Here is a 27,358-nt window from a genome sequence, read left to right on the forward strand (position 1 = left end):
TGTGGGTGGCCGAGGACATGGTGGGCTTTGGCTTAAGTGGGAGCCTGTGATGGTGGTTCTGAGGGCATTCCCAGCAGCCTCCTGGGCTTGCTGCAATGTCACCAAGTGTGGGACATGGAAAGGGCTGTCACTGACACAAGGAGCAGGATAGGGACGCCCAGGGTAGCTCAGAAGATGCTTGGGTCCAGGGGCAGCTTCCCCACACCGCCAGCCCTGGGCTCTCAGAGGCAGGACCCCTCCAGCCCTCCCCCCGTTGGCCTGTGGGCACCGCCAGAGGCCTGGCTTTAGAACCTTTTCTGACTTAGCAGGTGGATGATGTAGGGGCTGCCTCCCTGGCTCCTGGCCTCTTGCAGAAGGCTGAGGACTCAGCTGCCCACAAGTCTCCCAAGCCCAGTGTCCTCAGCACTCCCTCCTGACTGGCCTTAGGGTAAACTGAGAGGCCCTTGCCATTGTCATGGTCCCTCTGCTGACACTCACCAAGCGGCTTCCCCTGCTTATTCTTCCTGCCATCTGTCCCCTGCATGTCCACACAGTGACCAGCAGCAGATGTGAAGGTGGTGCAGTCCCCTCAGCCCCCTGCTCACCAGCACATGAGCCTAAACAGGCTTCTGCTGCACTCCTGCCTGGGGTCCAGTTCCTCCTCACTCCAGGACACCCCCAGGCCCTGTGGACAGCGCCCCTGCCACCAGAGCCCTCCCTAGGCCACGAGCCTGGCCCCACTGCTCCAGCAGATCCCTCCACACGCACCAGAAATAAATCTCTGGGGTCGTGACAAGCCTCCTGCTTCAGGGCACATTGGCCAGCAGCTGTGCTACCACAGCAGCCATGAAGGGCCAGAAGGGCTTCCCGAGTCCAGCTGCTGGAGCCGACCAGCTGAACCCACGTCCTGAAACCAAAGTGCAGATGACAATCCTGTTGCTTCCCTGGCCACGCGGTCAGCACACACCATGTGCCTGTTACATGACCCAAAAGACAGAGCGGGGGACCAGCAGGGCAGGACTGGCCCCTGGACGTGGGGCAACCTCCCAGCAGACACCATCTCGAGGGCTGTGGAGGGAACGCCTGTCCCTGGTGGATGGTCAAGCTTGCCCCGCCCGGTACCCTGCGGCAGGGCAGCCCAAGCCCCCTCCCAGCTAGGACAGACCTGCCCCTGGACACGGACGTAGACCTGCCTCGGTGGGGTGCTGGTGTCCTGGCCTCTCCCCTCTCGAGCTGGGCTTCCCTGGGACTCGCCTGGGTACTGGGCCCAGAGCCAAAAAGTCCTGACTACCTGCTCAGCAGGTCACTCTCCTCTGTTCTGTGCAGACTGCTGATGAGTGGGCTGAGAAAATGCCCCAGATCCCGACCCCCTCATCGCCTGGGGATATGGCCAACAGGGACATCCTAGAGCGGCTCCACAAAGCAGTGGCCTCCCACCCCCACACCATCGCCCAGGAGCTGGAGAACTTCGACGCTATGAAGACCAACACGGTCTCCCGAGAAGAGTTCAGGGCCATCTGCGCTCGGCATGTGCAGATCCTGACGGACGAGCAGGTGAGACCCGTCCAGCCCCAGGCGGGTGGCCCCGTGCCCCCTCCCTGCGCGCTCTCCGTTTAAAAACACGGGAGGTTTTACTTATTTTGCTTTGTTTTTAAATCTTACCAAAGACCCATGGGAGCTTCATATTTATGTGACAGCTATAAATCACGCAGTTTCCATCGGGGTGCAAACAATGTCCCTTTCATTTTTAAAATCGAATTAAACTCAGCCCCAGCTCCCTTTCCCCTTCCCCACCTGTGATCACCCAGGGCACACAAGATCCCGGGAGGGGGCGGCTCTCCCTGCCCTGGCCTGCTGCTGCTCACCTCCCTCTCCCTGCCACTCCTGGGGCTGCCGCTCCTTGTGCTGGGCACACGCCCACTGGGGAGCCTCCTTACTGTGCACAGGCTGGACACAGGCCATCACTGTCTGGGTCCCTGCTCCCCATCACAGAACCCCGGAAGGGCTTCCCCGCAGCTCCCTCCCCTGCGGCCCAGCTGGGCTTCTTCAGCTGGGAGTCTCTGGTCACCTGCTGCCCTGGGTCTCTTGGGCCTTCATGGCCTACCAAGGCAAGAGCACCTCCCAGCAGACACCATCTCGAGGGCTGTGGAGGGAGCATCTGTCCCTGGTGGATGGTCATGCTAATTGCTGGCACCCAGGGGCAGCACCCACCCCCCACTTTGTTTCTCCTTCTGTGCCAAACTCTGGCCCAGTGCCTGGCACAGAGTGGATGCTCAGCCAGCACCCATGAGCACAGTGTCCACCATGGGGTGGCCCCTCTCCCAGCCCGGTGGCTGAGCAGCCAGACGTCACAGTGCCACCGGCCTCACACCCTAGGACTTCCCTTTAGCCCCAAACCTTCCTGTGCCAGCCCCCTCCAGCCACAGGATTCAGACACAAAGTGAGTCCCCTCCCACCAAGCAGAGGCCCCTCCTTCCTCCTGGCTCTGCTCAGGCTCAATCGAAGGCTTCCAGCAGACCTGGGGCTGGGGGTCCTGGGGGGAAACGGGGGGCACAGCTATCTCCCTTCACCTCCAGAGTCTGGGCGTCTGAACTCGAGTCTTGTTTGTCGGCGTTCGGGGTAAGGACTTGAAATTATTCACCGGGAGCTGGGGGCCATCATCACAGCACCCCAGCCCACCCGGGCTCCGAGCACCACCCTGAAGAGGCCCCCAAAGAGACCAAGAGTGTGAATGCTTAAAAAGATTCCACCTCTGAAAGCATTTTCTTATGACCATCTTTGCTCAGTATGGAATCACTGTTTCAGAACAGTCCTGTCCCTCGGAGGACCAAAGGGGAGCCAGGCCTGACCTGGCAGTCGCTTCCCTCTCTTAGTTACATGTGGACACCTAAAAGGAACATAGTCATGCTGCGATTCTGTGGGACCAGCTAGTAGAAGTTCACCAGTAAGGATTTGACTAGTGGAGGTTTTCCCTTTCATCTACGTGGATACAATGTTGCTCTAATTATTGGTATAAATTAGTGGCATGCTGACACACCTGACACTCCTAACAGAGAATTTGATTTTAATTTTCCACCAAGAAGACTTCATCATCCCTAGCAATAAAGCCCCCTCAAACAAAATGAAGCATTTATTTTAAAATGCTCGTTTCTAAAAATAAACTGATAGGTCTTGAATGTCGCCTGCCTCACGGAGCTCACTGACAGCAGCACCGGAGCCCACAGGTGACAGTGCGTACAAGGAGCAGGAAGTGTGTTCTACCTGGGGAGGATGCTTCTGGAATGGGCTGGGGTCAGCAAGAGCCCCAGGGCTCTGTGCGCTCTCTGCCTGGATCACTTTGCCAGCGCCCTTCTTGGCTGAGGCTCTGTGCTGACTAAAGCTCAGCTCAGAGGTAACTGGGCCCTGACAAATCCAGGCCCCTCATGCCACTATTGGTGACTTAAGTCACCAAGATAGTTCCGACCATATTAAATCTCATTTTAACTACAGAATTCATCACTTAGTTTATCTACATTATTAAAACATCTCACACTTTCAAAATGACGGTTGTTTGGGGGGCTGCTTTCTTGGCTCACAGAGCCCTGTGGGGGGAAGGTCCTGGTCTTTTGAAAGCTCTGGGTGCCTTTGACCTTTCAGGACAGGAGAGCATCTTCCTGAGCAGGCCGAGTGGGGAACTGGCGGGTCTCCGTGGATCTGCATAAAGTGTGTCAAACAAAGTGTGGGAACCGGGTCCACTTGCCATTGCTAAGACGAGAGATGCGGGGTCGCTCTCTCCTTGCCGGCGGTCCAGGTCGGCCCGTGGTGCTGTGAGAGCACTTGCGCGTGCGACCGTATCAGGGGAGGAGCTGTTGGGGTGTCTGAGCATTTCAGATCTGAGACTTTCCAAGCAGATGCCCTTAGGAAGCCCAAGAAATGCCACCCTCGGGCAGCAGACCACTTCTGCACCTGTCCAGCTAGGTCCACGGATATGAGTCCACCTCCCTAGCCTGTGTCCTCCCTGAAGAAGGGGGGCCACGGTATGCCCCTGCCTGCCCAGGTGCCCTCCCTGCCTCTGCCTGCTACTGCCTCTGCCAGCCCCCGGCCCTCCCCCCTCCAACTCCTCTGACCAAGGTCCTCTGACCTGCCAACCCTGGGCTCCGCGTCATCTGGCTGAGTCCTCGGACACTCCTGCAGGTTCTGGGGCACAGAGCTGTCCATGCTGACGATGCGGGGCGTTTCAGGGTGGTGTGCGTCACCTGCTGGGGGCCAACTCGCCACAGTGGTGGTGGTGGTGGGCTCGTGTCAGGAAAGGGGGGAGGGCACCCAGGGGAGGGGACTTAGGAATACGGGTTCTGCCTGCTGAGGAGGGGCACAGCAGCCAGGGTGCAGCAGGGTCTGAACCACGTGAGGGCGGTCCCCCAGGCAGGGTGCTGGGCCCAAGGAGACCAGGAGGGTGGCAGGTGGAGGGAACACTTCAGACGCAGCCGGTGGGTGTCAGGACTGCTGCCTGCAGCCAGCGTGCCAGCAGACCACCCCTGCCTCTGTGGGGTCAGTGCCCTCGAGGGGTCTCCAGACGTCAGCAAACCAAGTAAAACGTGGGGTGCGCGAGTGGTGACAGATGCCAGGGAGACAGCACAGAGCGGCAGCCGGAGGGTAGTGGGCCGTGGTGACTTGCAGACGCGGAGTAGGGAAGGCCATCTGGGCGGGCGGCCTCGGGAGTGAGGACTGGGCACCTGGGCAGAGGACGCTGGGAGCAGAGCTCCTGGCAGAGAAGACCTGAGTGACCAGAGGATGGGACAGTGCTGAGCGCTAACTGGGAAGCCAGTAACGTCAGGGCTGCTCAGGCCCGGTCCCGGGCTGGGGGGAGGGGACCCAGGCACAAGGAGGGCACCAGTGAGATGGGGCATGTGGGGTAACAGGCCGGTGAGGCGGTGGGTCACAGCTGTTCCAGAGTCGGAGCCCGCGGGAGGTCATGATGGCCTGGGTGCAAGCCAGGAGCCGGACGGGAGAGCGGGGGCCTGGGGAGCAGCTGCAGGTCGGCCGCAGAGGTCCAGAGCGGGCTGTGCCGGGGGAGCTCCACGGAAGGTGAGGCGGAGGAGAGGCGGGCGGGTCAGCAGAGCCAGGAGAGCTGGAGCCCAGAGAGCCTCGAGCCCCCAGTGCCCGGCTTGCAATCAGGGAGACAGGAGGGACCCACCAAGGGTCGGAGCAGCGGCTTGCAGAGCACAGGAGATCCTGGGGGAGTCCGGAGGAGGCCGGGCCGTGGGTGTCCCCAGATGGAGAGCAGCACTTCAGTGGAGAGTAACCAGGTGCATCCATCTTTTCACTTCCCATGTCCACTCCACGCTCTGCTTAAGAAATCCTTACCTGTCCAAGGTCGTAAGATGATTGACCTCTCCTCTTCACAGGTTTTGAAGTTTTCAATCCCTGGGCTTTTTGTTGTTGTTGTTCCAGGAATTGAACCCAGGGGCTCTAAACCACTGGCCACACCCCAGCCCTACTTTGTATTTCATTTAGAGACAGGGTCTCACTTAGTGCTCAGTGCCTCTCTTTTCCTGAGGCGGGCTTTGAACTCGCTATCCTCCCGCCTCAGCCTCCCGAGCCGCTGGGATCACAGGCGTACACCATTGAGCCCAACTCACTTCATGCTTTTTCAGTGCCTGAAATATATTTTTCTTCTTCTGTAAAAGCTAGAGATACAGTTTTTTAAAAAATTTTGTTCTGATTAGTTATACATGCATTTTGACACATCATACATAAGTGGAATATAACTTTCTTTTCGTAGTACATGATGTAGGATCACATCAGTCATGTAGTCATTTAGGCACAGAAGGGTATTAATACTGTCTGATTCATTCTACTATCCTCCCACCCCCATACCCCCTCCCCTCCCTTCACTCCCTTCTGCCTAATCCAAAGTATCACTATTCTTCCCCAGCCCCCCAACCCACCTTATTGTGAATTAGCATCCACATAGCAGAGAAAACATTCTGCCTTGGTTTTGGGGGATTGGCTTACTTCACCTAGCATGATATTCTCCAGTTCGATACGTTTACCTACAAATGTCATGATTTCATTCTTTTTTTAAGGCTGAGTAATAATTCATTGTGCATATGTACCACATTTTCTTTATTCACTCATCTGTTGAAGGGCACCTAGGTTGGTTCCATACTTCAGCTATTATGAGTTGAGCTGCTATAAACATTGATGTGGCTGCGTCACTATAATATGCTGATTTTAAGTCCATTGGGTATAAACCCAGGAGTGGGATCGCTGGGTCAAAGGGTGGTTCCATTCCAAGTTTTCTGAGGAATCTCCATACTGCTTTCCATAGTGGTTGCACCAATTTGCAGTCCCACCAGCAAAGTGTGAGTGTGCCCTTTTGCCCACAAGCTCACTAACATTTATTGTTGCTTGTATTCTTTTTTTTTAATTTTTTAAAAAAATATTTATTTTTTTTTAGTTTTAGGTGGACACAATATCTTTATTTTACATTTTATGTGGTGCTGAGGATCGAACCCAGTGCCTCATGCATGCTAGGTGAGCGCTCTACCACTGAGCCACAACCCCAGCCCTATGGCTTGTATTCTTAATAATTGCCATTCTGACTAGAGTGAGATGAAATCTCAGTGTAGTTTTGATTTGCATTTCTCTAATTGCTAGAGATATTGAACTTTTTTTATATATTTATTGATCAATTGTATTTCTTCTTCTGTGAAGTGTCTGTTAGTTCCTTAGCCCATTTATTAACTGTGTTATTTGCTTTTTGGCATTACGTCTTTTGAGTTCTTTATATGTCCTTGAAATTAGTACTTTATCTGAGGTGCATGTGGTAAAGATTTTTTCCCAATCTGTAGGCTCTCTCATCATGTTATTGATTGTTTCCTTTGCTGAGAAGAAGCTTTTTAGTTTGAATCCATCCCATTTATTGATTCTTGATTTTGCTTCTTGTGCTTTAGGAGTCTTGTTAAAGAAGTCAGATCCTAAGCCAACACGGTGAAGATTCGGGCCTACTTTTTCTTCTATTAGGCACAGGGTCTCTGTTCTAGGCCTAAGTCTTTGATCCACTTTGAGTTGAGTTTTGTGCAGGGTGAGAGATAGAGTTAATTTCATTTTGTTGCACATGGTTTTCCAAGCACCATTTGTTGAAGAGGCTAACTTTCATCCAATGAGTGTCTTTGGCACCTTGGTCTAGTATGAGACAACTGTATTTAAGTGGATTTGTCTCTGTTTCTTCTATTCTGTACAATTGGTCTATGTGTCTGTTTTGGTGCCAATGCTGTGCCGATTTTGTGACTCTAGCCTTGTAGTATAGTTTAAGGTCTGGTATTGTGATGCCTTCTGCTTTACCCTTCTTGCAAAGGATTGCTTTGGCTATTCTGGGTCTCTTATTTTTCCAAATGAATTTCATGACTGCTTTTTTTCTAGTTATGTGAGGAATGTCATTGGGATTTTAATAGGGATTGCATTAAATCTGTATAATGCTTTTGGTAGTATGGCCATTTTGACAATATTAATTCTGCCTGTCCAGGAGCATGGGAGATCTTTCCATCTTCTAAGGTCTTCTTTGATTTCTTTCTTTAGTGTTCTGTAGTTTTCATTGTAGAGGTCTTCTACCTCTTTTGTTAGATTGATTCCCAAGTATTTTTTTTTCTTTGAGGCTATTGTGAACGGAGTAATTTTCCTAATTTCTCTTTCAGTGGATTCACCACTGATGTGTAGGAATGCGTTTGATTTATGGGTGTTGATTTTATATCCTGCTACTTTGCTGAATTCATTTATTAGTTCTAGGAATTTTCTGGTGGAGTTTTTTGTATCTTCTAAATAAAGAATCATGTCATCCGCAAATAATGATAGTTTGAGTCCCCTTAATTTATTTCTTCTGTCTAATTGCTCTGGCTAGAGTTTCAAGGATGATGTTGAATAGAAGTGGTGAGAGAGGGCATCCCTGCCTTGTTCCAGGTTTTAGAGGGAAGGCTTTCAATTTTTCTCCCTTTAGAATGAAGCTGGCCTTGGGATTAGCATATATAGCTTTTATAATTTTGAGTTATTTTCCTACTTTCCCTAGTATTTCTAGTGTTTTGAACATGAAGGGGTGCTGAAGTTTGTCAAATGCTTTTTCTGCATCTGCTGAGATGATCATGTGATTCTTGTCTAAGGATTGCTTTGGCTATGCTGGTCTATTGATTCAATGAATTATATTTATTGGTTTCTGTATGTTGAACCAATCTTATGTCCCTGGGATGAACTCCACTGGATCGTGGTGCACTATCTTTTTAATATATTTTTGTATGCTATTTGCTGGAATTTTATTGAGCATTTTTGCATCTATGTTCATCAGGGATATTGGTCTTAAAGTTTTCTTTCCTTGATGTGTCTTTGTTTTGGTACCAGTGATACTAGCCTTGTAGAACGAGTTTGGAAGGGTTCCCTCCTTTTCTGTATCATGGAATACTTTGAGGAGTATTAGTGTTAATTCTTCTTTGAAGGTCTTGTAAAACTCAGCTGAGAATCCATCTGGTCCTGAGCTTTTCTTGGTTGGTGTGTTCTATTTCATTGCTTGAAATTGATCTGTTTAAATCATGTATTTCCTCCTGATTCAGTTTGGATAGGTCATATGTCTCTAGAAATTTGTTGATGTCTTCAAGATTGTCTATTTTACTGGAGTATAAATTTTCAAAATAGTTTCTAATTATCTTCTGTATTTCAGTAGTATCCATCATAATCATTCATTTTTCATCATGAATTTGGTAATTTGAGTTTTCTCTCTTTTTCTTCATCAGCATGAGATCAGCACAGTTTTCCCATGCACATGGTCATTTTTCCTGGCACCACTTTTTGTTTGTTTTTGGTACTGGGAATGGAACCCAGAGGCGCTCTACCACTGAATCATGCCCCCAGCTCTGTTGTTCTTTATTTTGAGAAGGGTCTGGCTAAGTTGCTGAGCTGGCCTGGAACTTGCGATCCTCCTGCCTCAGCCTCTCCAGTTGCTGGGCTTTCCAGGTGAGCACCACCACATCTGGCCCAGCAGGTATTTGAATCATGCCTTTACTTCCCACCTGTAACCTTGACATTGTCACTGATGGACGCTCCTGGCGAGGTCTGTTTCTGGACTCTACTCCTTTCTGCCGGCCTTTTTTCTCTGTCCTTGAGTTAATACCAGATAACAGATAATTATTAAATTGCTTGCGTTTGTAAGTCTTGGTGTCAGGAGGATTATATTTTTGTTCAGGAATTTGTCCACTTTTCTCTCTTCCCTTGTTCCGCTCCTTTAGGAACATCTGCCATCATCTGAGCCCCTTGCTTTCCAAAGATATTTCACAATCATCTGGTCAATTTCCACAAAGAACCCTGTTGAAATTTTTCTTGGAATTGCATTAAATCTCGTCTCTTTGACTATAAGCAATATTCCCCAATGTTGAGCTTCCCTAGCAAGCAGCATGTTCCTCCTCCCTCCCCCACCTCCCCCCTCCCTCCCCCCCTCCCCCCCCTTCTATAATTTTCTGCCTTAAGGTCTTTTACATATTTAAGCTCTTTATATTTTTGCTGTAAATAAAATATTTCTAATGGTATTTTCTAGCATTAAACTCTGTTACTGTTGGGACTTCCTTGCTAAATTATCAAATTTTAACAATCATCAGGAATTTCTCTTGAGCATGGATAAAACACAGTAAATAATGGCAGTGAGGGGTTCTTTTTTAATCTGCATACATTTTATTTATTTTTCTTACTTTATAGCAATGCCTACAACCTTTAGTTCCACGTTAAACAAAAGCTGTGATAATGGACTTCATTGTTTTCCTTGATTTTAGCAAAAACGTTTCTACTGTTTGAAGATTAAATGTTTTCTCTACAGACCTTTTGTGTATCAAGTATAAGAACTTTATCAACTGTGAAAACCTTCTTTTCATTCCTACTTTGCTAACAACTATTAGCTGAGAATGGATATTGATTTTGCTAAATCTTTTCCTGTATCTATTGAGACATCCGTGCCATTTTTCCTACTCAGTTTCTTAATACAGTGAATTACATTAATGGACTTTCTAGTATTAGACCAAACTTGGGTCCCTTGTTCAAGCCCTGTTTGTTCATGATATATTAAAAGTGTTTTCACAGTGTTGGGCATGTAAGTTGCATCTGTGTTTGTGACATTCATCTGTCCTTTTATTTCCTCATGATGTTTTATTTGACTTTGGAATCAGTTTTTTTCTGTTTTTCCAGAAGAGTTCAGGCAGAGTCAGAGCTACCAGCTTCCTGACCATTGAGTAGAAATGCCTGGGAAGCCACCTGGCCCAGTGCTGTTTTCATGGGGAGACTTTTTTTTTTTATCTATAAATTTATTTATCTTGGGTGCTGGGGATATGGCTCAAGTAGTAGCGTGCTCGCCTGGCATGCGTGAGGCACTGGGTTCGATCCTCAGCACCACATAAAGATAAAATGAAGATATTGTGTCCACCTAAAGCTAAAAAATAAATATTAAAAAAAAAATTTATCTTTTGTAGTTGTAGATACACAGAATGCCTTTTTTATTTTTATGTTTTATTTTTATATGGTGCTGAGGATGGAACCCAGTGCCTCATGTATGCGAAGGCAAGCACTCTGCCACTGAGCTACAGCCCCAGCCCGAGGTGTTTTTTTTTTAATATATATATTTTTTAATTGTAGTTGGACACAATGCCTTTATTTATTGTATTTATTAATATTTATGTGGTGCTGAGTATCGAGGGTCAAACCCAGCGCCTCTCACATGCTATAGGCAAATGCTCTTCTGCTGAGCCACAACCCCAGCTCCTCGTGGGGAGATTTTAACTACTGAGTTTATTTCTCTTGTGGTTACAGGGCTATTTGGGCATTTTTCTTTTTGTCAGTTTCAGTGGATTATATTTTTGCTTAGGAATCTGTCCACTTTTCTCTCAGTTTCCAAATTCACTGCTGTACGATTACTGATAGTATGGTCCATGGCGTCTCTTTAAGTACTTGTTGTGTTTGTAGTTGTGCCTCCTTTCTCCTTCCTAATATTATTATTTTCCAAATTATTCTTGCCAAAATCTGCCTGTTTTTTCAAATAATTAACTTTTAGTTTTGTAGAGCCTCCTATATCTCTGTTTTCTACTTTTCTGCTCTTCATCTTGTTTGTTCTTCTTTAAACAAAGCTGGACACAGTTTTATTTCAGCTGTTCTTCCTTAATGAGCATTTAAAACTATAAAACAAATATATAAAACTATGTATTTGTTTCTAATTACCATTTTAGCTGCATCCAAATTCTGATGTGTAGTTTTAAAATCATAATTCAATTCCTGATCATTTTAATTTCCATTTTGATTCCTTCTTTGATCCATAATGCATTCAGAAATATGCTTTTTGATTTCCAAATGAAAGCACTTTTTAAAGATTGTTAACAGAAATTAACAGATAATTAATTGATTAGAGAATAGAACTGAATTGTATTTGAAAATACTTGAGATCTGATGTGTGGTCAGTTTTTAAAAGTTGCATTTGTGATTAGATAGTGTGTGCAACCCCCAGTTGTTGGGTGAAGAGCTCCACATTGTTGATTAAGACCCACTGTAACCTCTGGCCTCAAAGAATCTTTGTCCTTTCACTCTGCTTGGTCCGTCAGTAATTAAGAGAAATGTTGAAATTTCCAACCAATGTGTTAGATATGTAATTTCTTTCAGGGCTTTAAAAAAATCAAATATAAATGGATGGACTATTTTGTCCTTTTTGGGAATTGACCATCTTTAAACCTGGAAAATAGTTTTTTGTTTAAATTCTGTCTTAGTAGTATTAGGTAACTACTCTAGCTCTTTTATTTAATGAGTGCTCAGTATATCTATTGCTAACTTTTTTTAAAAATTTGACCCTTCTGTCACTTAGATTTTGCATGTGTGTGTTATAAACAGAACATAAGCAGATCTTTAAAAATCTAAATTTATAATCTCTTCCTTTTACTTATATGGATGTTTGGTCCATTTACATTTATTGTGATTATGGTATATAGATTTGTTTCTGTTACGTGATATTATGCTTTCTATTTAATACCCATTTATTTTATTTTTAAAATATATCCTTATTTTCTTTTGGATTAATCTTTTTAAAATTATCTTTCTAACCTTTTTGAAAGCTATGTGTCTTATTTCTGTTCTTTTAACAAACAACTGACTATTGCCCTGGAAATTTTACCATATATTACAAATCAAAATCCAGAGTTTAAAGCACATACTTGGTCCTCTGGCTTATAAAGACACTAAGTTGCTGTAGCTCTAATTGTCTCCTTGAGTGAGTTCTGTACTATTGTTATTTCATATTTTAAATATTTTTTCTTTACAAATTAAACTTTAGACTGGTTTGCTTTTATACAAGGCATTCATTCGGAATTACCTCCTTTCCCCTTACTTCTTAGACCTTTCTTCTGGGATTGTTTCCTTTCTTTGTGACGTATATCCTGGGGTCATGATCTGTTGAAAGTAAACTCTCTGTTTTTATCTAAAAATGCCTTTATTTTTGCCATTTTCAAAAGTGATTTTTCTGGTTGGAGAGCTGTAAATCTACAGTAATTGTCTCTTAACACGTAAAAAAAACACATAGCATTCCCCCACACTCTAGCTTTCACGGCTGTGCTTGTCATGGCTTGGTGTGGCTTCTGCAGGACTCACCTAAGAACCGGCGCTCTGTGGGTGGGGCCAGCAAGCTCCTGGGGGGCTCTGATGTGCTCGAGGTCAAAACCCACTGTACTCGTCTGCTTCTGGTTCACACAGTCACCCCTCAGCTTTGCCTAATCTGTGGCCTAATCTATACTTTAATTGTTCAACAATTTTTTAATTATTATATTTTTTATTTCAAGAAATTCTATTTGCCTCTCATTTCAAAAATGCCTTGTCAGTTTGATAATATCGTTCTCCCTGCTCAGTTTTAATACCATCCGCTCCCTTAACTACTTTATACACAACCACGCTACGTTCTCTAATGAATAATTCTCTATCTGAAGTTGAAATCTGCTTGGCTTGTCCTTGCCAACTCGTGTTCACAGTGACTTGCTGCTTCTGTGCCTGATTATCTTTATTCCATTAAGAGCTCGTATTTGACCCGGGGCCCCTGAGTGGCATTACGTGACCATTACAAAGTCACGGTTCTGCTGGGGAAGTTTGGTGCAGGGAGCGCGACCAGGAGGGCAGAGGACAGGGAGAGTCACCTGGGGAATCTACACTTACTGAGGAAGCAGGACTGGGTGGGGGGGGTGCTAGGGTGGACCAAAGTGGTAGGCGGCACCCGTAAGGTGGGTGTGGGGGTAAAAACAGAGGTGTGGCCAGAGGGGAGTGTTCAAACCTGAGACTCCAGGGCGCCACCGAGGGTGGTGACATAACTGAGATGAGGCCAAGGATTGGGGGAGTCCGGTTTCAAGGCTTCCCCCACCTGCCTGCTGGGGTGCCGCATCTGCCAGAAGCTACAGTAGGACGTGAGTCACAGAGAAGAGGTCAGGGGCCTGGGAGCGCAGGGGGTTAGGAGGGCCCCTCCCCACACACCTCCAGGCCCTGCAGGGCACTGGTGGCCCAGCCGAGTGGCTCCCTCCTCCCAGGAAAGAGCAGCTCCAGTCAGGGCCAGAGTTTTAGGAAGAGGGTGTGTCAGAGTGAGGATGTGTTTGCAGGTGGTGGGGACTCTCCCTGGGGCACCGAGGAAGGGTGGAGGCTGGGAGGGGCAGAGGTGGGAGGAGAGGCCCCCCTACTCAGTTCCCCAGCAGAATCCCTGGGGGCCGTTGGTGAGGCTTAGGCTTCTGGAAGTCCCAGCCTGCTGTGACTGGAGGTCCCAATGGCCTGGGGTAGGTGGAGGCTGCTCAGCAGGGCCATGAGTCGGCCTCCCATGCTCTTCCAGCGTGCTCTTCCAGGCTTCAGCAAGTTCTCAAGGTAGGAAGGGCCCTCCACCCTCCTCCCAAGCAAAGGCTGGCTCTTCTCCCCGGGAATGTTCAGGCCACTTAGTGCCAGCCCGTTGTCAGTCACACACCCGAGGATTTACTGGTGCAGGGCAAGAAGCTGTGACAGAGACTGGTCGGTGCGTGCCCCAGCCCAAGTCACACAGCAGCACACACTTGTCACCTACACCTTTGCCCCTGCAGATCAGGGTGGTGTGGCGGCTGAGGGAACTTGGGCTTTGAATACAACCAGAGATGGTCACTTTAATTTGCCATGGGGACACCCCAGTGGACACTCAGAGCAGATGGGGCTCCTGGCGAGGTCCGGGCAGCCTGGAGAGGTGTGGGGTGGGAAGGAGGGAGAGCTGAGCCTCCCTGTCCCTGTCCCCGTCCCCGTCCCCGTCCCCGTCCGTCTCCCTCTGCTCTCTCGGGGCTGCTCCTGCTCAGCCTGCGTGGGAGGCTGGCTCCACTGGGCTCAGGGCTCAGCAAAAAATCCAGCCGGAAGCTGCTGCTGCTCTTCTTGGCTCCTGAAAACCCTCAAGTCATCTAAAGGTGGTCACTGAGGAGACCCGGAGTCATTGTCCGTGCGTGGCACGGGTGGCCGCAGCGCAGAGCCGTGAGCTAAGGCCTCCCTTTTCATCCTGTGAGAGGACATGTTTGCCCAGAGGGTGAAATAGATTGTGGATGCAAACGTGGTGGTGGTGGTGGGCTGTCGCCGTGAGCAGTTGGCAGAGCCGGGTGTCCGAGGGGGTGAGGGAGCAGTGAGGCCCCCCGGGACAGAGGCGGGCCAGGCTTTGATTTGCATTTTCTCCTAAAATGTTTTTATACACTGCAGCTCAGTCACTGTGACTAATCACAAGATTTAATGGCCTTAAACTGCTCACTAAGGGCCCAATTCAATTAAAAAATGTCCTGCGGAAGCCATGAATAATCCCCGCGTCTCGGCTTTCCCAGCCTTCCAGAGGCTTCCGCCAAGTGGAGGCCAAATGGATTTTTTCCTTTTTTAATTTTTTTTTTTTTATCAACCTGGGCCTGGGCCCCTGCCAGCGACATCACCCTCGCCCCCCCTCCTGCCGTCCCTCTGCTGCACCAGGCCCACGGGCCTCCAGCTGGGCCCCGCCGACACTGGGGAATGACTTCTGCTTCTTTCCAGTTTGACAGGCTCTGGAGTGAGGTGCCCGTCAATGCCAAGGGGCGGCTGAAGTACCCCGACTTCCTGAGCAGGTTTGGTTCGGCACGGGCAGCCACGCCACCAGTCTCAGACGACGCGACCAGGGCCCAGAGAGGGAGCAGCGTCCCCGTGGTCTTGGAAAGAACCAGATCTACCATCTCCTCGCCCACCCATGACCTGAAAGCGGGGTCGAAATCGCGGAGTCTGCCCTGCGTGAGTTCTCAGGCGGCCAGGGCCCCCGCCACCTTGCTAGACCCACACAGCCTGGGGCCAGGGTGCTCCTTCCCCAGGGTGCAGGCCACCAAGAGACTGGGCTCAGGGGAGCCTGCCACGGGGGACCCGGGAAGGGGCTTCCTGTGGAGGACTGGCTGTGAGGAGGGCAGGAGGGAGGTCAGCACGGGGGGGACCTGAAGACTCTGCTGGAGGGGCCCCAAGCTGAGGACAGGGAAGGTCTCTGGAGGCTGGAGAGACATCCGACACCTCGGTCTCAGCTCAGCAAGGCCACTTAGACTTTGGTTTTGGGTGTCGAGTCACCAGGTCTGTGTTCATCTGTCAGAGCAGCAATAGGTCACACATAGGCCTGAGGGCCCTCAGGACACCCCGTTCGCTGTGAGGGGCACGAACCTTGGCAGGTTGCTATGCAGCAGAGACGTGGTCTGAGGAACTCTGGTGCCCACTGTGGCTGCGGCAGGGAAGGGACCCACAGAGGCAGGCAGATGGTGGGTGGGTGGTCTGGGCGAGAGGCCCCTGTCTTGCAGCGGGGTGGGGAGGGCGTGGGAGCAGGGTCACACCCTGGACGGTCTTCAGGGTAGACCCACAGGAGGCCGCCCAGTGTTGGCATGGCGGCTGGAGAAGGGAATGCCCACCCCAGGAGCTACGCAGGCCCTGGCAGGAAGAAGGACCTGGGCCCCCCTTGAGGGTCGTTGAGGAGGCTCAGGAGAGAGGTCCGGGTTAGACGGAATTAGCTTCCCTGCTGTAAATGGAAAATACAAGGAAACCAAGAACAGCCTCCTGCTTGGTCCACATCATTTCGAAATAAGAGATATTCTGTGTTTACTAGATGGATACCTCGGGCCAATGACAGGGCAGTCCCTCATTTAGGTAAGACCTCCTCAAGGGGACCCCTGCCCCAGGCCCCAGGCACGTATACCACTGGTGCATTTCAACTGCGGCTGTATATTTATTTCCCAAGCTATTTTGGCATTATGCTTTGGCTCAAATACAGCTCACTGATGGAAATGAAATTTGTCAGTTGTAGGATGTTTATCTGCTTTATTCTTCATTGTATTGACCCTACCTGTGTCGCTGCGCACCTCCAACCCCGAGTCCCCTCGGCTGGTTCTTTATTATTACCACTTACTTTATTTATTTATTTATTTATACCAGGGACTGAACTCAGAGGCACTTAAACACTGAGCCACATCCCTAGCCCCATTTTATTTTTTATTTTGAGACAGGGTCTTGCTGAGTTGCTTAGGGCCTTGCTAAGTTGCTAAGGCTGGCTTTGAACTTGCAATCCTCCTGCCTCAGCCTCCCAAGCAGCTGGGATGACAGGTGTGCTCCACGCACCCAGCTCTTACTTCCACTTTGAACCTCATTTTAAACCACCTTTTATTTTCCTTCCCAGCAGACCCCCGCGAGCATGGGGCTAGCGCCAGGCAACCCGCCCCTGCAGAACTGCGAGCCCCTGGAGAGCAAGCTCAGGAAGCAGGTCCAGGGCTGCTGGCGGGGGCTGCTGAAGGAGTGCAAGGAGAAGGACGTGGACAAGCAGGGCACCATCTCCGCCTCTGAGTTCCTGGGTGCGCTGCGCCTCTGTCCCCTTTGCCACTCCTCCGCAGGAGGCTGTTCTCCCTGGCACAAGCCCATACTCCGGGGGGAGGCAAAGGAGAGCAGGAGAGCCACGGGGGCTTCTGGGGAGTGGGCAGCCTGCAACCTGCTTGACCACGGCACCCTCTGTGACTGGCAGCTGGAGACCAGACCTGTATCAGTGGAGAATGTGGCGCTCACGGACCAGGCAGCGAGGCAGGGGAGGGGCAGCGGCACAGTCCGGGGGACCCCCACTCCGCCCGCCTCCCCTCCTTGGTGTTGGTTAAACTGCTGGGACTTACACACCACTAGGTGTGGCGTGCTGGCCGCGGTCTTCTACACCCAGGAAGTGAGTCGGACCAGCCGCTTAGCTCTTCCTGGTAACCCTGCTGACATAAGAAGTTCCCTCAAGACCCTCCAACACGGTGCACACTCACTATCACAACCAAGGCTTAAAATGCACAAAATAAGGTGTCATTTAACAGCACATCTGAAAAAGTACTCGTAAATTAAACAGGAAAATATGAGATCAATACTAATCAAATACTATGATGTTGATCAAGTGCAACATGTTTTGCTAAAACCAAATCAGCAAAACTGATTTTAATGCCCATTTGAGTTGCCCTCAGTTTTTGAGTTAATTCTTTTGATTCTGAGCATGAGGAATTGGTGCTGCTGTTCTTATGGTCGTTGTTTTTCTTCTTAACCATGAACTTCCTGGTCAGTCACCGATCCATTATTCCCAGGAGCTTGCTAGGCTTAATAGTGCATCCAAAATTCAATACTGACCCACGGCCAGTCCTTCTGCATTCCCCTCCCTGCTGACGCCTACTGCAGGTCGGGGCACGGGGAGTAGTTCCACAGATCGTAGATGTCATTGGAATGAAAATGCAGAGCGTGCAGATGGTCAGGGCCTAACAGAGTCCCCAGCGCCCGTCAAGCCCCCTCCCACAGCCGCCCCAGCAGCCTCCCCCTGCTGCATGCACCAGCCCCTCTCCTGACTCCCACAGTACCCTGTCCACCCACTGCCACCACAGCTCTGGTGACAGCACAGCAGGCTACCCAGGACCGTGGGCCTCTCCTGGGGCACTGAGTCTGTCGTGCGTCTGTCTGCCCGGCCGTCCACCCACCTGAGCTCTGAGGCAGGAGGGAGGGCCAGCTGCGGGTGCTGAGGGGAGGGTGAGCGAGGGGACCGCCACCGACGGCCTGCCGTCGTGTCTGCAGCCCTGGTGGAGAAGTTCAACCTGGACATGAGCAAGGAGGAGAGCCAGCAGCTCGTCCTCAAGTACGACTTGAAGAACAACGGCAGGTTCGCCTACTGCGACTTCATCCAGAGCTGCGTGCTGCTGCTGAAGGCCAAGGAGACTGCGCTGATGCACAGGATGAGGATCCAGAACACGCAGAAGATGGTAGGAGTGCAGCCGGGGTGGGGCGGGGCGGGCGGGATGGGGCCCCTGGCCAGGCCAGCCCCCCACTCTGCCACCAGCCAGGATTCACTGCCAGATGTCCCTGGCCTCTCTGCCACCTGCCCACAAACCTTGCTCAGAGGTTCCTGGACCCGTGACACATGCTGAGTGCGGCCTGACCCCATCTCCTCTGTTACCCAAAGGCCCTGCAGGGCAGCTCTGGGTCAGGGCTCAGCCTGGAGCAGGGCAGGGTAAAGGCGAGTGTCCGCCAGGCTTCAGGGACGTTGAAGACAACTCAGAGACTTACTTCCTTGTAAATAATTCAGAGATCTCCTTTCTCTCCTTCTGGAACCACAGAAAGGCCTGGAGCCTGGACCTCGGGTCCTCGGGTCCTGGGAAGAGCTCAGGTAGCTCAGGTAGCTCTTCCCAGAGCCATGAGGAGGGAGCATCAGCCTGACACCAGGCACAGTGACAGCCACTCACACGGGGCCCTGCAATGTGGGGCGGGGCGGCAACCACCGGAGACAGCTGAGTGCGCCTGGGCGCGGGGTGGGGCTGGAGGACCCCTCACTCCTCACGGAGTTCTCCCTCTGTTCCCTCAAAGGGACCCTGCAGACACTAGGTGGCACCCAAGGGCGCGGCTCATAACTCTCAGCTGTGTGCAGTCTTCCACTGACCCTGGCGCCATGCGCGTTCGCGGCCTCTCCTCCCGCGCACCTTGGGCAGGCCTCCCAGACCTGGACCAGGAGGGACCCCAAGCTCCTCTGCATGCTCAGTGGCGCTGAGTTAGATGACAAGTGCTGCTGGCGACTCAGGGAACAAACACTGAGTTCAGTCACTTTGGGACTCAGCTGGAGGGGCCCTGCCCCACCCACCCACCCACCCCTGGCAGCCAGCAGAGGTCAGGGCGCACACTGCCAGCACATGACTTGGTGTCTGCCCAGCTGCATTGGTCGTCTTGTGCAGGATCAGGGGCCCTCTCAGCGGAGCTTCCATTTAAACAAGCAGGGCCCGTGTGAGGCTTAGGCCGAGCTCATGGAGGGGAACTCAGGTTGGGGCGTCCTCTGGCCAGCTCAGCTCTCTGGTGAGCGGGGAGAAGCCACAGGTCCCAGGAACACAGTTGGGGACCATGGAGACCACGTGGCCTGAGAGGCCCCTACCTCCCTCCTTCCTCCATGCCCACGACCTGTTGCCTGGCCTGTGAATGAGCGAGGTCTGCTGGCCGGAAGGCCTGCGCGGAGCGGCCAGTGAGAGCGCTGGGAAGAGCGCGCTGAGCCTCCCGAGGAGAGGCTGCCCAGCTTCCAGAACTCATCTGCCCTCCGTGTGGCTAAAAGCCTGTGACAGGTGCCCTGGGACAACCAGGGAGAGCGTCCTTGTGGCAGATGGCCCAGCACAGCCCACTGCTCTCCTGGCCCACCCCAGGCTCCACGCCACGCTTCACAATGGTTCTGCCCTTCGCGCCCCTGGGAGAGCAGCCCCTGCCTACCTGACTCGCTGTGGCCCTGTCTCAGCCCATCTCCGTCCCCTCTGGAGCTGCCGCGGCCCCACCATAACTGAGGCGCTCTGGTGAAGCTTCTTGCAGAGAAGGAAGAGAGTGGGCTTTCCAGCCTCTGGGCATCTTCTCTGCAGCCTTCAGCGGCGTTGAGCCCGCTGGGGAGATGGCCCCGGGGCTGCTGGTTCTGGCACTGCCAGGGTCACGGGCCAAGGAGTGCCACAGTGTCAGCACACCGTGGAGTGATGGGAACTGGACGTGGGACGAGCCACTGAGCCCAGAACCCCGTCCTCGGGGTGCATGGACCCACCGATTAGGCAGATTGGCAGCTACCAAAGCTCTGGGGATCTGGGGTCTTTCCATCATAGGCGCTAAGTGAAAGCAGTTTGATCTGCTAATTTGTTTTACATAGCGCCATGTTCAGATTAAACTGTCCCCAAAAGTGTTACTCGTTGCTGCCGACACTCACCTCTGTGATATCCAGACATGTGTTGGGCTAAATCCTGCTGAAATATCCTGTTTCCAGTCAGTGGCGCCTAAGCGACGCTGGGGCGGTGTGCGCGTGTGCTCTAATTGCTGGATGGGACCACAACCGGGCGAGGTTTTAGACTCCTTATAATCTACTGGAATTCCCAGGGTGGAACCTCTTTTTTTCTCAAACCGTCTTGAAGTTGACCTGGCACCCGCCAGGCCCTCACCTGCAGGAGGGCATGTGGCCTCCTGAGCCTCCGTCTCCTCCTCTGTGACCGGGGGGTAGGAGCTCGACCCCCTTCACAAGGTGCGGGGAGGGCCGCAGGGGCCCATGGCAGGGGAGGACAGCCACCCCAGGGAGCTCCCACCCTCCTCCGTCCGGCCCTGGGTGCCTCCCTCCCAGCCTCCCTTATGTTGCAGAAGGAAGCGGGCACAGAGTCGTGCTCTTTGTACATGGTGCTGCTGCGCATCCAGCCCAAGATCCTGCACTGCTGGCGGCCCATGCGGCACAGCTTCAAAAGCTACGACGAGGGCGGGACGGGACTTCTGAGTGTGGCTGACTTCAGGAAGGTGAGCCCAGCTCCCAGGGGTGGTGGCCTCTGCGCAGGACCCACCACCCAGCATCAGTGGCCAGAAAGCTCAAAACCGGGCCCCTGTGCTTCCACACAAAGGCCCAGGTGACCTGCTATCCCAGCCCTCGCCCCCTGGGGCTGGTTACCTGGGCCCTGTCCACCTGCCCCTCCCCTCAAGCTCCAGTTCCTCCTGAGGGTCGCCCTGGCCTGCATCCCACCCTGCAGCGCCACTGCCCTTGGCAGCTTCCTGTGGGCCCCGCCTACTGCCGCTGCTCCTGAGCCCTGGCGGGTGCTGGGCAGAGACCCTGTGCTCCATCCAGGCCCCTGCCGCTGGGCCTCGTGGTAGACCCAGAAGAGAGCAGGACACAGGCCTCCCATGCAGCCCGCACACAGTGGGGCTGCGCCGTTGTGCTCAGGCTGAACTGAGCCCAGGCCAGCCCCTGGTCAGCAGCCCTGCAGTGGCTCCACATGGCCCATGGCCACCTTCCCCGGGGCCAGGCACAGTGGCAGCCAGGGTTCTCCTCTGGCCATGAACGAGGAGCAGGAAGGAGGGCGGTTCCCTTCTCCCCTCTTCAGACACTGCCCTCAGCAGAGGAGGAGATGGGCACAGGCAGAGGACCCAGCCCTGCTGAGGACTCGCTGCTTCATCCCAGGGGCCCGACAGCCAGGCCAGCTGCCCTCCGCCCAGGGGTCTCCTCTTGGAAACAAACCAAGACAAAACATAGATAAGAGTGGGTAGCCTAAGCTTTATGACCAGACTCTGTCTCTTGGGATTTGTGGCTGGGGTCCAACCTGACTTCCTTCCACCTCAGGGAGTCCAGAGCTGGCATGGTGGCTGGACGGTCATCAGGGACGTGTTTCCATTTACCACCCTGGATGCCTGGCTTCCTCCCCCAGTGCCAGCTCGTGGTCCAAGATGGCTGCTGGAGCCCCAGCCTCATGTCCACATTCCAGAGAGGAAAGGAGGAGAGGAGGAGGACCTGCACCTTTCCTCTAGAGCAGTCTCGCAGAAGTTCCAAAGAGCATCCTCCTTTCGTTTTCTCTGGTCAGGGGCCTGGCTGCAAGGGAGGCTGAGAAGTGGTCCCTGATAGTGGGCCACAGCAGCCTAGAAGATAAACAGGTTCTGTCACTGGGGCAGGGCAGTTGGCTCTGGGCGACAGATAGCTGTCTCTGCCATAGGCTGCATCACTGTCCCGCCCCGGTGGCTGCGACCTGCGGCCCACCCACATTAAGGCCCTGAGGCCAGGTCTCCCCACCCCAATCCGCTCCTCCGTCTCCCCTGGTATTCCCACTTGACAGGTGAGGAAACTGAGGCGTGGGAAATCGACTTACCCCCAGCCTCACACTCACAGTGTCCCTGCCTGGACATGTGGCCCTTCAGGAAGGTGGGGGTGATTGGCCTGCAGCCTGGGAGAGCCAGGGTTTCCATCCCTTCCAGGGTCACACCCAGATGCACAGAGGGGCCGCCCTGGGGCTGCGTCCTGTGAGGCGTGCCTTTCTGGGAGGGCTGCAGGCCGGCCTGGGTGACGGTGGCCTGCTGTGCCCCGCAGGTGCTGAGGCAGTACAGCATCAACCTCTCGGAGGAGGAGTTCTTCCACGTGCTGGAGTACTACGACAAGACGCTGTCCTCCAGGGTCGCCTACAACGACTTCCTCCGCGCCTTCCTGCAGTAGCCTGCACCCAGCACGCACAGCGGGCCTGGCTCTGGCCCAGGGCTAGTGAAATAAGGGCATTGAGGGGGCTCCTGAATTTCCCAAAACCTCTCCTGAAAGGAGACCTGGCCAGCCTGCAGCCCTGGTTTGGCAGGCCCTGGCCGCGGCTGGAGGCCTCTGCAGGCGGCCTGGGCAGCCCTGCCTCGTCTCCTTCACTCACTGGTTTGAGCAAATAAAAAGTCTTCTTGAGGCTTTAAGTGTTTTAAAGCTTGAAGTTTCTGGAGGTTTCATCCACAGTCACCTGATGGGCAACCTCCTCCAGTAGGGCCCTGTGCACTGCCACCCGAGGGCTGCCGCTGGCTCAGAGGACACCTGCTGCACCGTCTGTGGGGCCACGTCTCTGTCCCTGGGGCCTGCGTGCTGCCTGCAGGGTGCCTGCTCGGGGACGCTGGCCAGCTGACGTCTGCAGAGCAGCCCACCCCACGTTGGGCCTGGTTGCACCCTGGGCTCAGCCTTTCTGAAGCCTGGCCCAGGGGTTGTTGGTGTGACAGGTGACGAGCTCAGAGAAGTCTGGCCTGCTGCTCTCCTCCCCCTGAAGTGAAGCAGCCGAGGGCTGGGGCAGGTTGCAGCCTCTGGAGGCCTTCAACCCACCGCCAGGGTGACCACCTAGGGTCAGCGGCAGGCGCCCCGGGATAGGGAGGAGGCAGGTCCTGGCCCCCAGCTCCTGGGGCATTGGGCCACAGCTGAGGTGACTTGGGCCAGGCAGGGCTGGGGAGGCCCCAGGTCCAGAGAACCCTGGGCCAGGGGAGCTCTGGGAGAGCCTGCTACAGGGAAAGCAGGGGCAGCCGAGGCAGAGGCCCCAGAGCCGCATGGGGCCCTGAAGCAGGGGCCCCACAACCTGGCTGCTACTCTCAGGCCTTGCAGGCCCCTGCCACTCCCTGCCTCAGAGTCCTTGTCCATGGAGGGGGAACACGCTCTGACCCTGGGCCCTTGGGAAGCACTGTTGCCAGGAAGAGGCTTCCATCTGAGATAAGGAGGGACATGAGCAGGCAAGGACTGGAGGACACCAGCTCGGGCGTGGGCAGAGGGGCAGGGTGGGGCCAACGTCCAGGGAGCACAGGAGAGTGCCAGTCTCTGCCCAGCACTGCTGACACATCACCATCTGGGCTTCCCCTGGTGTTCCCACTTGACAGGTGAGGAAACTGAGGCGTGGGAAATCGACTTACCCCCAGCCTCACACTCACAGTGAGTGGCTGCCCAGGCCAGTGCTGAGGCCCAGATGACAGTGTGTGCTGTGGCCGGGTAGGTGTCCCCTAAGGCCCCGTGTTGCAGGCTGGGTCTCCACCCATGGCCCTGATGGGAAGGGCCAGGAACTTTGGGATGTGGGCCTAGCAGGAAGTGTTGAGGTCCCTGGGACTGTGTTGCCAAGGGGTGATGGGACCGCAGCTGCTCCCTCTTCTCTCACCTTTGCTTCCTGCTCCATCGTACACTCCTGCCATGAAGTGCTGCCCACCTCAGGCCCAGCCTCCTCTTCATAAGCTGGTTGTCTCGGGTATTTTGTTACAGTGCAGAAAGCTGACTGACACAGCCTGGGGCTGGGATGGCTGCCTGGAGGAGGGCGAGTGGCCCCTGCCCAGAGCTCCTGCCCAGCACCCTGCTGCTGCAGCCCTCCCAGGGCCTTCTGCCCTCTTCTGCCTAGCCCCATATTCCTCCCAAGGCCCAGCGCTGAAGTCACCCGCATCGGGAGCCTCTGTGGCCTCCGGGCAGAGGCAGTGCTCCCTGCCCATGCCCCAGTGGAGGCAGTGTCACAGGCAGTGTCTAGCTTCATCCCCCGCACCACCTTACAGGAACCCCGAGCACAGAGTCCACCAGGGTAAGGATGCTGACCTTCCCCGCCCACCTCATCTGCCCCACAGAAGGTGCTGTGTCTGACTGGGCACAGCTCATCCCTTTCTCAGAAGGAAAGCAAGCTGGTCTCTGGGCAGTGTCAGCCAGTTAGTGACAGGGGCCTCTCTATGACTGACAGTGGTTGCTGGCTCCTCATGGTGCTGAGGGTGGCCCGGAGGTCAGACCCCTTCAGTTGGATGCATCTCCCAGATCCTAGGTCCTTTCAAAAGTCCTAGGTCCTTTTGGCCAGCACTGCTGGTGGGACACCTGGTGTGACATCTTCAACAGGATTGAAATGCAACTTCATCTATAAGATGAATCAGGTGACTCTGTGCTTTTAGTGAGCTCTGGAAAGAAAGTTTTGTAGCCGAAAACTATTCTTCTGACCCCCAAAATTGGAAGTGTGTTCCTAAACTTGCAAAATGACTTAATACAGTCCCCGCCGTGGTGGCGGGTGGGCTGCTCTTGCCAGGCCTCAGCACTAGTGGCCCTGCCTGGGTGTCTGGCCCCCACCTGAGTACTGGGCTTCGGCTTCCTCTGACTGACACCCACAGCCTCACAAGTGGCATCTGCGGCTTCTTCCACCCATTCCTCAAAACTCAAAGCCCTCCCTTCCATGGAGCCGCCCTGATTTCCTGAGGCTGACATTTAGTCTGGCACCGATCAGCAGTCTTGTGGGTCCATGATTTTTAAGGAATAAAGATGGAGAAGGAAGTAAAGAAAGAAAACAAGACCAACAACAGACCATGTAACCTACAAAGTCAAATATATTTACCATCTAAATTCTTATGAAAATATCTGACTTCCAAGAACAACAACAACAAAAAAAAATGAGGCATCTAAAGGCAATTTTAAAATATAGTGTGTGGAGAGAGAACCTCATAAGAATCAAACTTAGATATGACACAGGTTTTGGAACAGGTTTGGGGCCTGGGTGACTGGGACAGGAGAAGTAAGGTTTTCTGAGGAGGATTCCAAGAAAATAAAGGGGGAAGCAGCCATGCCCAGAGCTGAGGATAGGAAGATCATTTAGGAACAGAAAATAAATTCAAAATAACAGGTTGATCTGTTACATAATGGAAAAGGAAGACAACACACACGATCATATGTGATTGGCATAAAACCTCAGAAAGGAATCCAGTGGAAATGCTCGAAATGAAAATCATTGTAACAAAGCTAAAGAGTGCCATTGACAGACTCAGCCCCAGATTTGGCACAGCCCAGGGAAGAATGAGTGAATGTGACCAGGTCCATAGCAGGGGCTTAAAGTGCAAAGGAAAGAGAGTGGGGATAACATAACGGAATATCTAAGAGCTAATAGATACCCAGTGCATCTCCTAAGGGCAGGAGCCTTGAAGAGTCCCCTCAGTTCCCTCTCTGTCCTTAGGACCCAGCCTAGGGGTCAGCACTGGTCCTGTGTAGACCTCATCTTGGCCTCTACCTCTCCCTCTGATTCTGCCATATTGATCTGTTTTTTTGTTCCCTGCAGGGACTTAATCTGTTTCTGCCTCAGGGACTTGGCACGTGCCATCCTCTCCGCCTGCAATGATCTTCCTATCCTCAGCTCTGGGAATGGCTGCTTCCCCTTTTATCTTCTTGGAGTCCTCCTCAGAAAACCTTACTTCTCCTGTCCCCGTCACCCAGGCCCCATTACTATCTCACTGTCCTCAGAGCCTCCCCATCATCTCCAAAGGGTCTTGTTCTTTCCTGCCCCCTGCCCCCCAGGAAGCATGCACCGCATGGGGGAGACTTCCCTGCGGCTCCCCATCAGTGTTCCTGTGCCTAGAAGAAGTCCCAGCATGGGTGGGCTCAGCAGGCAGAGCCTCCGTAAATGCTGGCATGCAATGGTGAAGGACGGTTCAGATTCCGGTTGGGTGTCCACCGTGGGCCTGCATGGCCTTGGAAGAGTCAGATCTCCACCCTCTTCCCTGACAGCGTCTCTCCCGGGTGAGGACTCGCACTGTGGTTTCCCGTGAAGAGGTTTTCAGAGGATGAGGCACTTCCCAGGGCACCAGGAATGAACCCCTGGCAGTGGTGAACACCCCCTCACCAGCAGCACCGCATCCCCTCACCTTTGAGGAGCCAGGTGGCCAGGGAGGAAGACCCTGCCCTGGCTCACGGGCCTCCCCTGGACATCTTCCCCATCCCGGAGGATCCCCCACCATTGGACAGAGCAGGCTCCCAAAAATGGCAGAGGCTTGACAGCTTTAAAGGCACCTTTCTGCCCCCAGCCCCGACTCACATAGCACATGTCCCTTCTCAAGTGACTTTGTACACAGCCGAGCCCTCTGCTAAGACCCGTTGACATCGCCAGACACAAGCAAGGAGAGGTGGGCAGGGGTCCTCCAGGCAACCACAGGCCCCCTGGCCAGCACCTCCCACCCACACCTCAGGAGGGCGCTCTGGAGGTACGAGAGGCTGAAGGCAGGCCTCGATTCAGGGACAGTGACAAGGACAGCCGCGGGGGATCAGGTCACAGAAGTGCCTGGCACTTGGGCCTCATGTACCACTGTGGCCTCTTGGAACTCTCGGCTCTATCTATCTTTGGCTTTGTTTTGTGAGTGCAGCCCAGGGGCCAATGGAGTGCTCGCTGGGAGCCACCCACCCCCACCTCCTGGCCTGTCTGGGTGGGCTCTGGGGTGTCACTTCCTTAGGGGGCAACTGGCGGTTGTGGAGCTGGGGTGAAGCTCTGGCAGAGCGCCTGCATAGCAAGCCTGAGGCGCTGGTTCTACCCCAGCACCATGAAAGAGAGGGAGAGGGAGGGAGAGGGGAAGGAGAGAGGGAGAGAGAGTGGGAGGGAGAGGGAGAGGGAGAGAGAGAGGGAAGGAGAGAGGGAGAGAGAGGGGGAGGGAGAGGGAGAGGGAGAGGGAGAGGGAGGGAGAGGGAGAGGGAGGGAGAGGGAGAGGGAAGGAGAAGGAGAGGGAGGGAGAGGGAGAGAGAGGAGGGAGAGGGAGGGAGAGAGAGGGGGAGGGAGAGGGAAGAGAGAGGGAGAGGGAGAGGGAGAGAGAGGGAGAGGGAGAGAGAGGGAGAGGGAGAGGG

The 27,358-nt window shown here is 53.2% G+C and overlaps 1 protein-coding gene across 1 annotated transcript in view; it reads left to right on the top strand.

Moving 5' to 3' along the window:
* The window catches only part of Efcab6 (EF-hand calcium binding domain 6), a 191,314-nt gene extending 168,861 nt beyond the window's left edge, over window positions 1-22,453 (top strand). Inside the window, 6 exon segments of the mRNA XM_071609135.1 lie at window positions 1,306-1,533; window positions 15,016-15,246; window positions 16,664-16,832; window positions 18,064-18,248; window positions 20,629-20,778; window positions 22,331-22,453. Coding sequence (XP_071465236.1) covers window positions 1,306-1,533; window positions 15,016-15,246; window positions 16,664-16,832; window positions 18,064-18,248; window positions 20,629-20,778; window positions 22,331-22,453 — 1,086 coding nt within the window.
* The last annotated feature ends 4,905 nt before the right edge of the window (window positions 22,454-27,358 follow it).

This window comes from Marmota flaviventris, chromosome 3, assembly GCF_047511675.1.
Source record: "Marmota flaviventris isolate mMarFla1 chromosome 3, mMarFla1.hap1, whole genome shotgun sequence".
Lineage (NCBI taxonomy): Eukaryota > Metazoa > Chordata > Mammalia > Rodentia > Sciuridae > Marmota > Marmota flaviventris.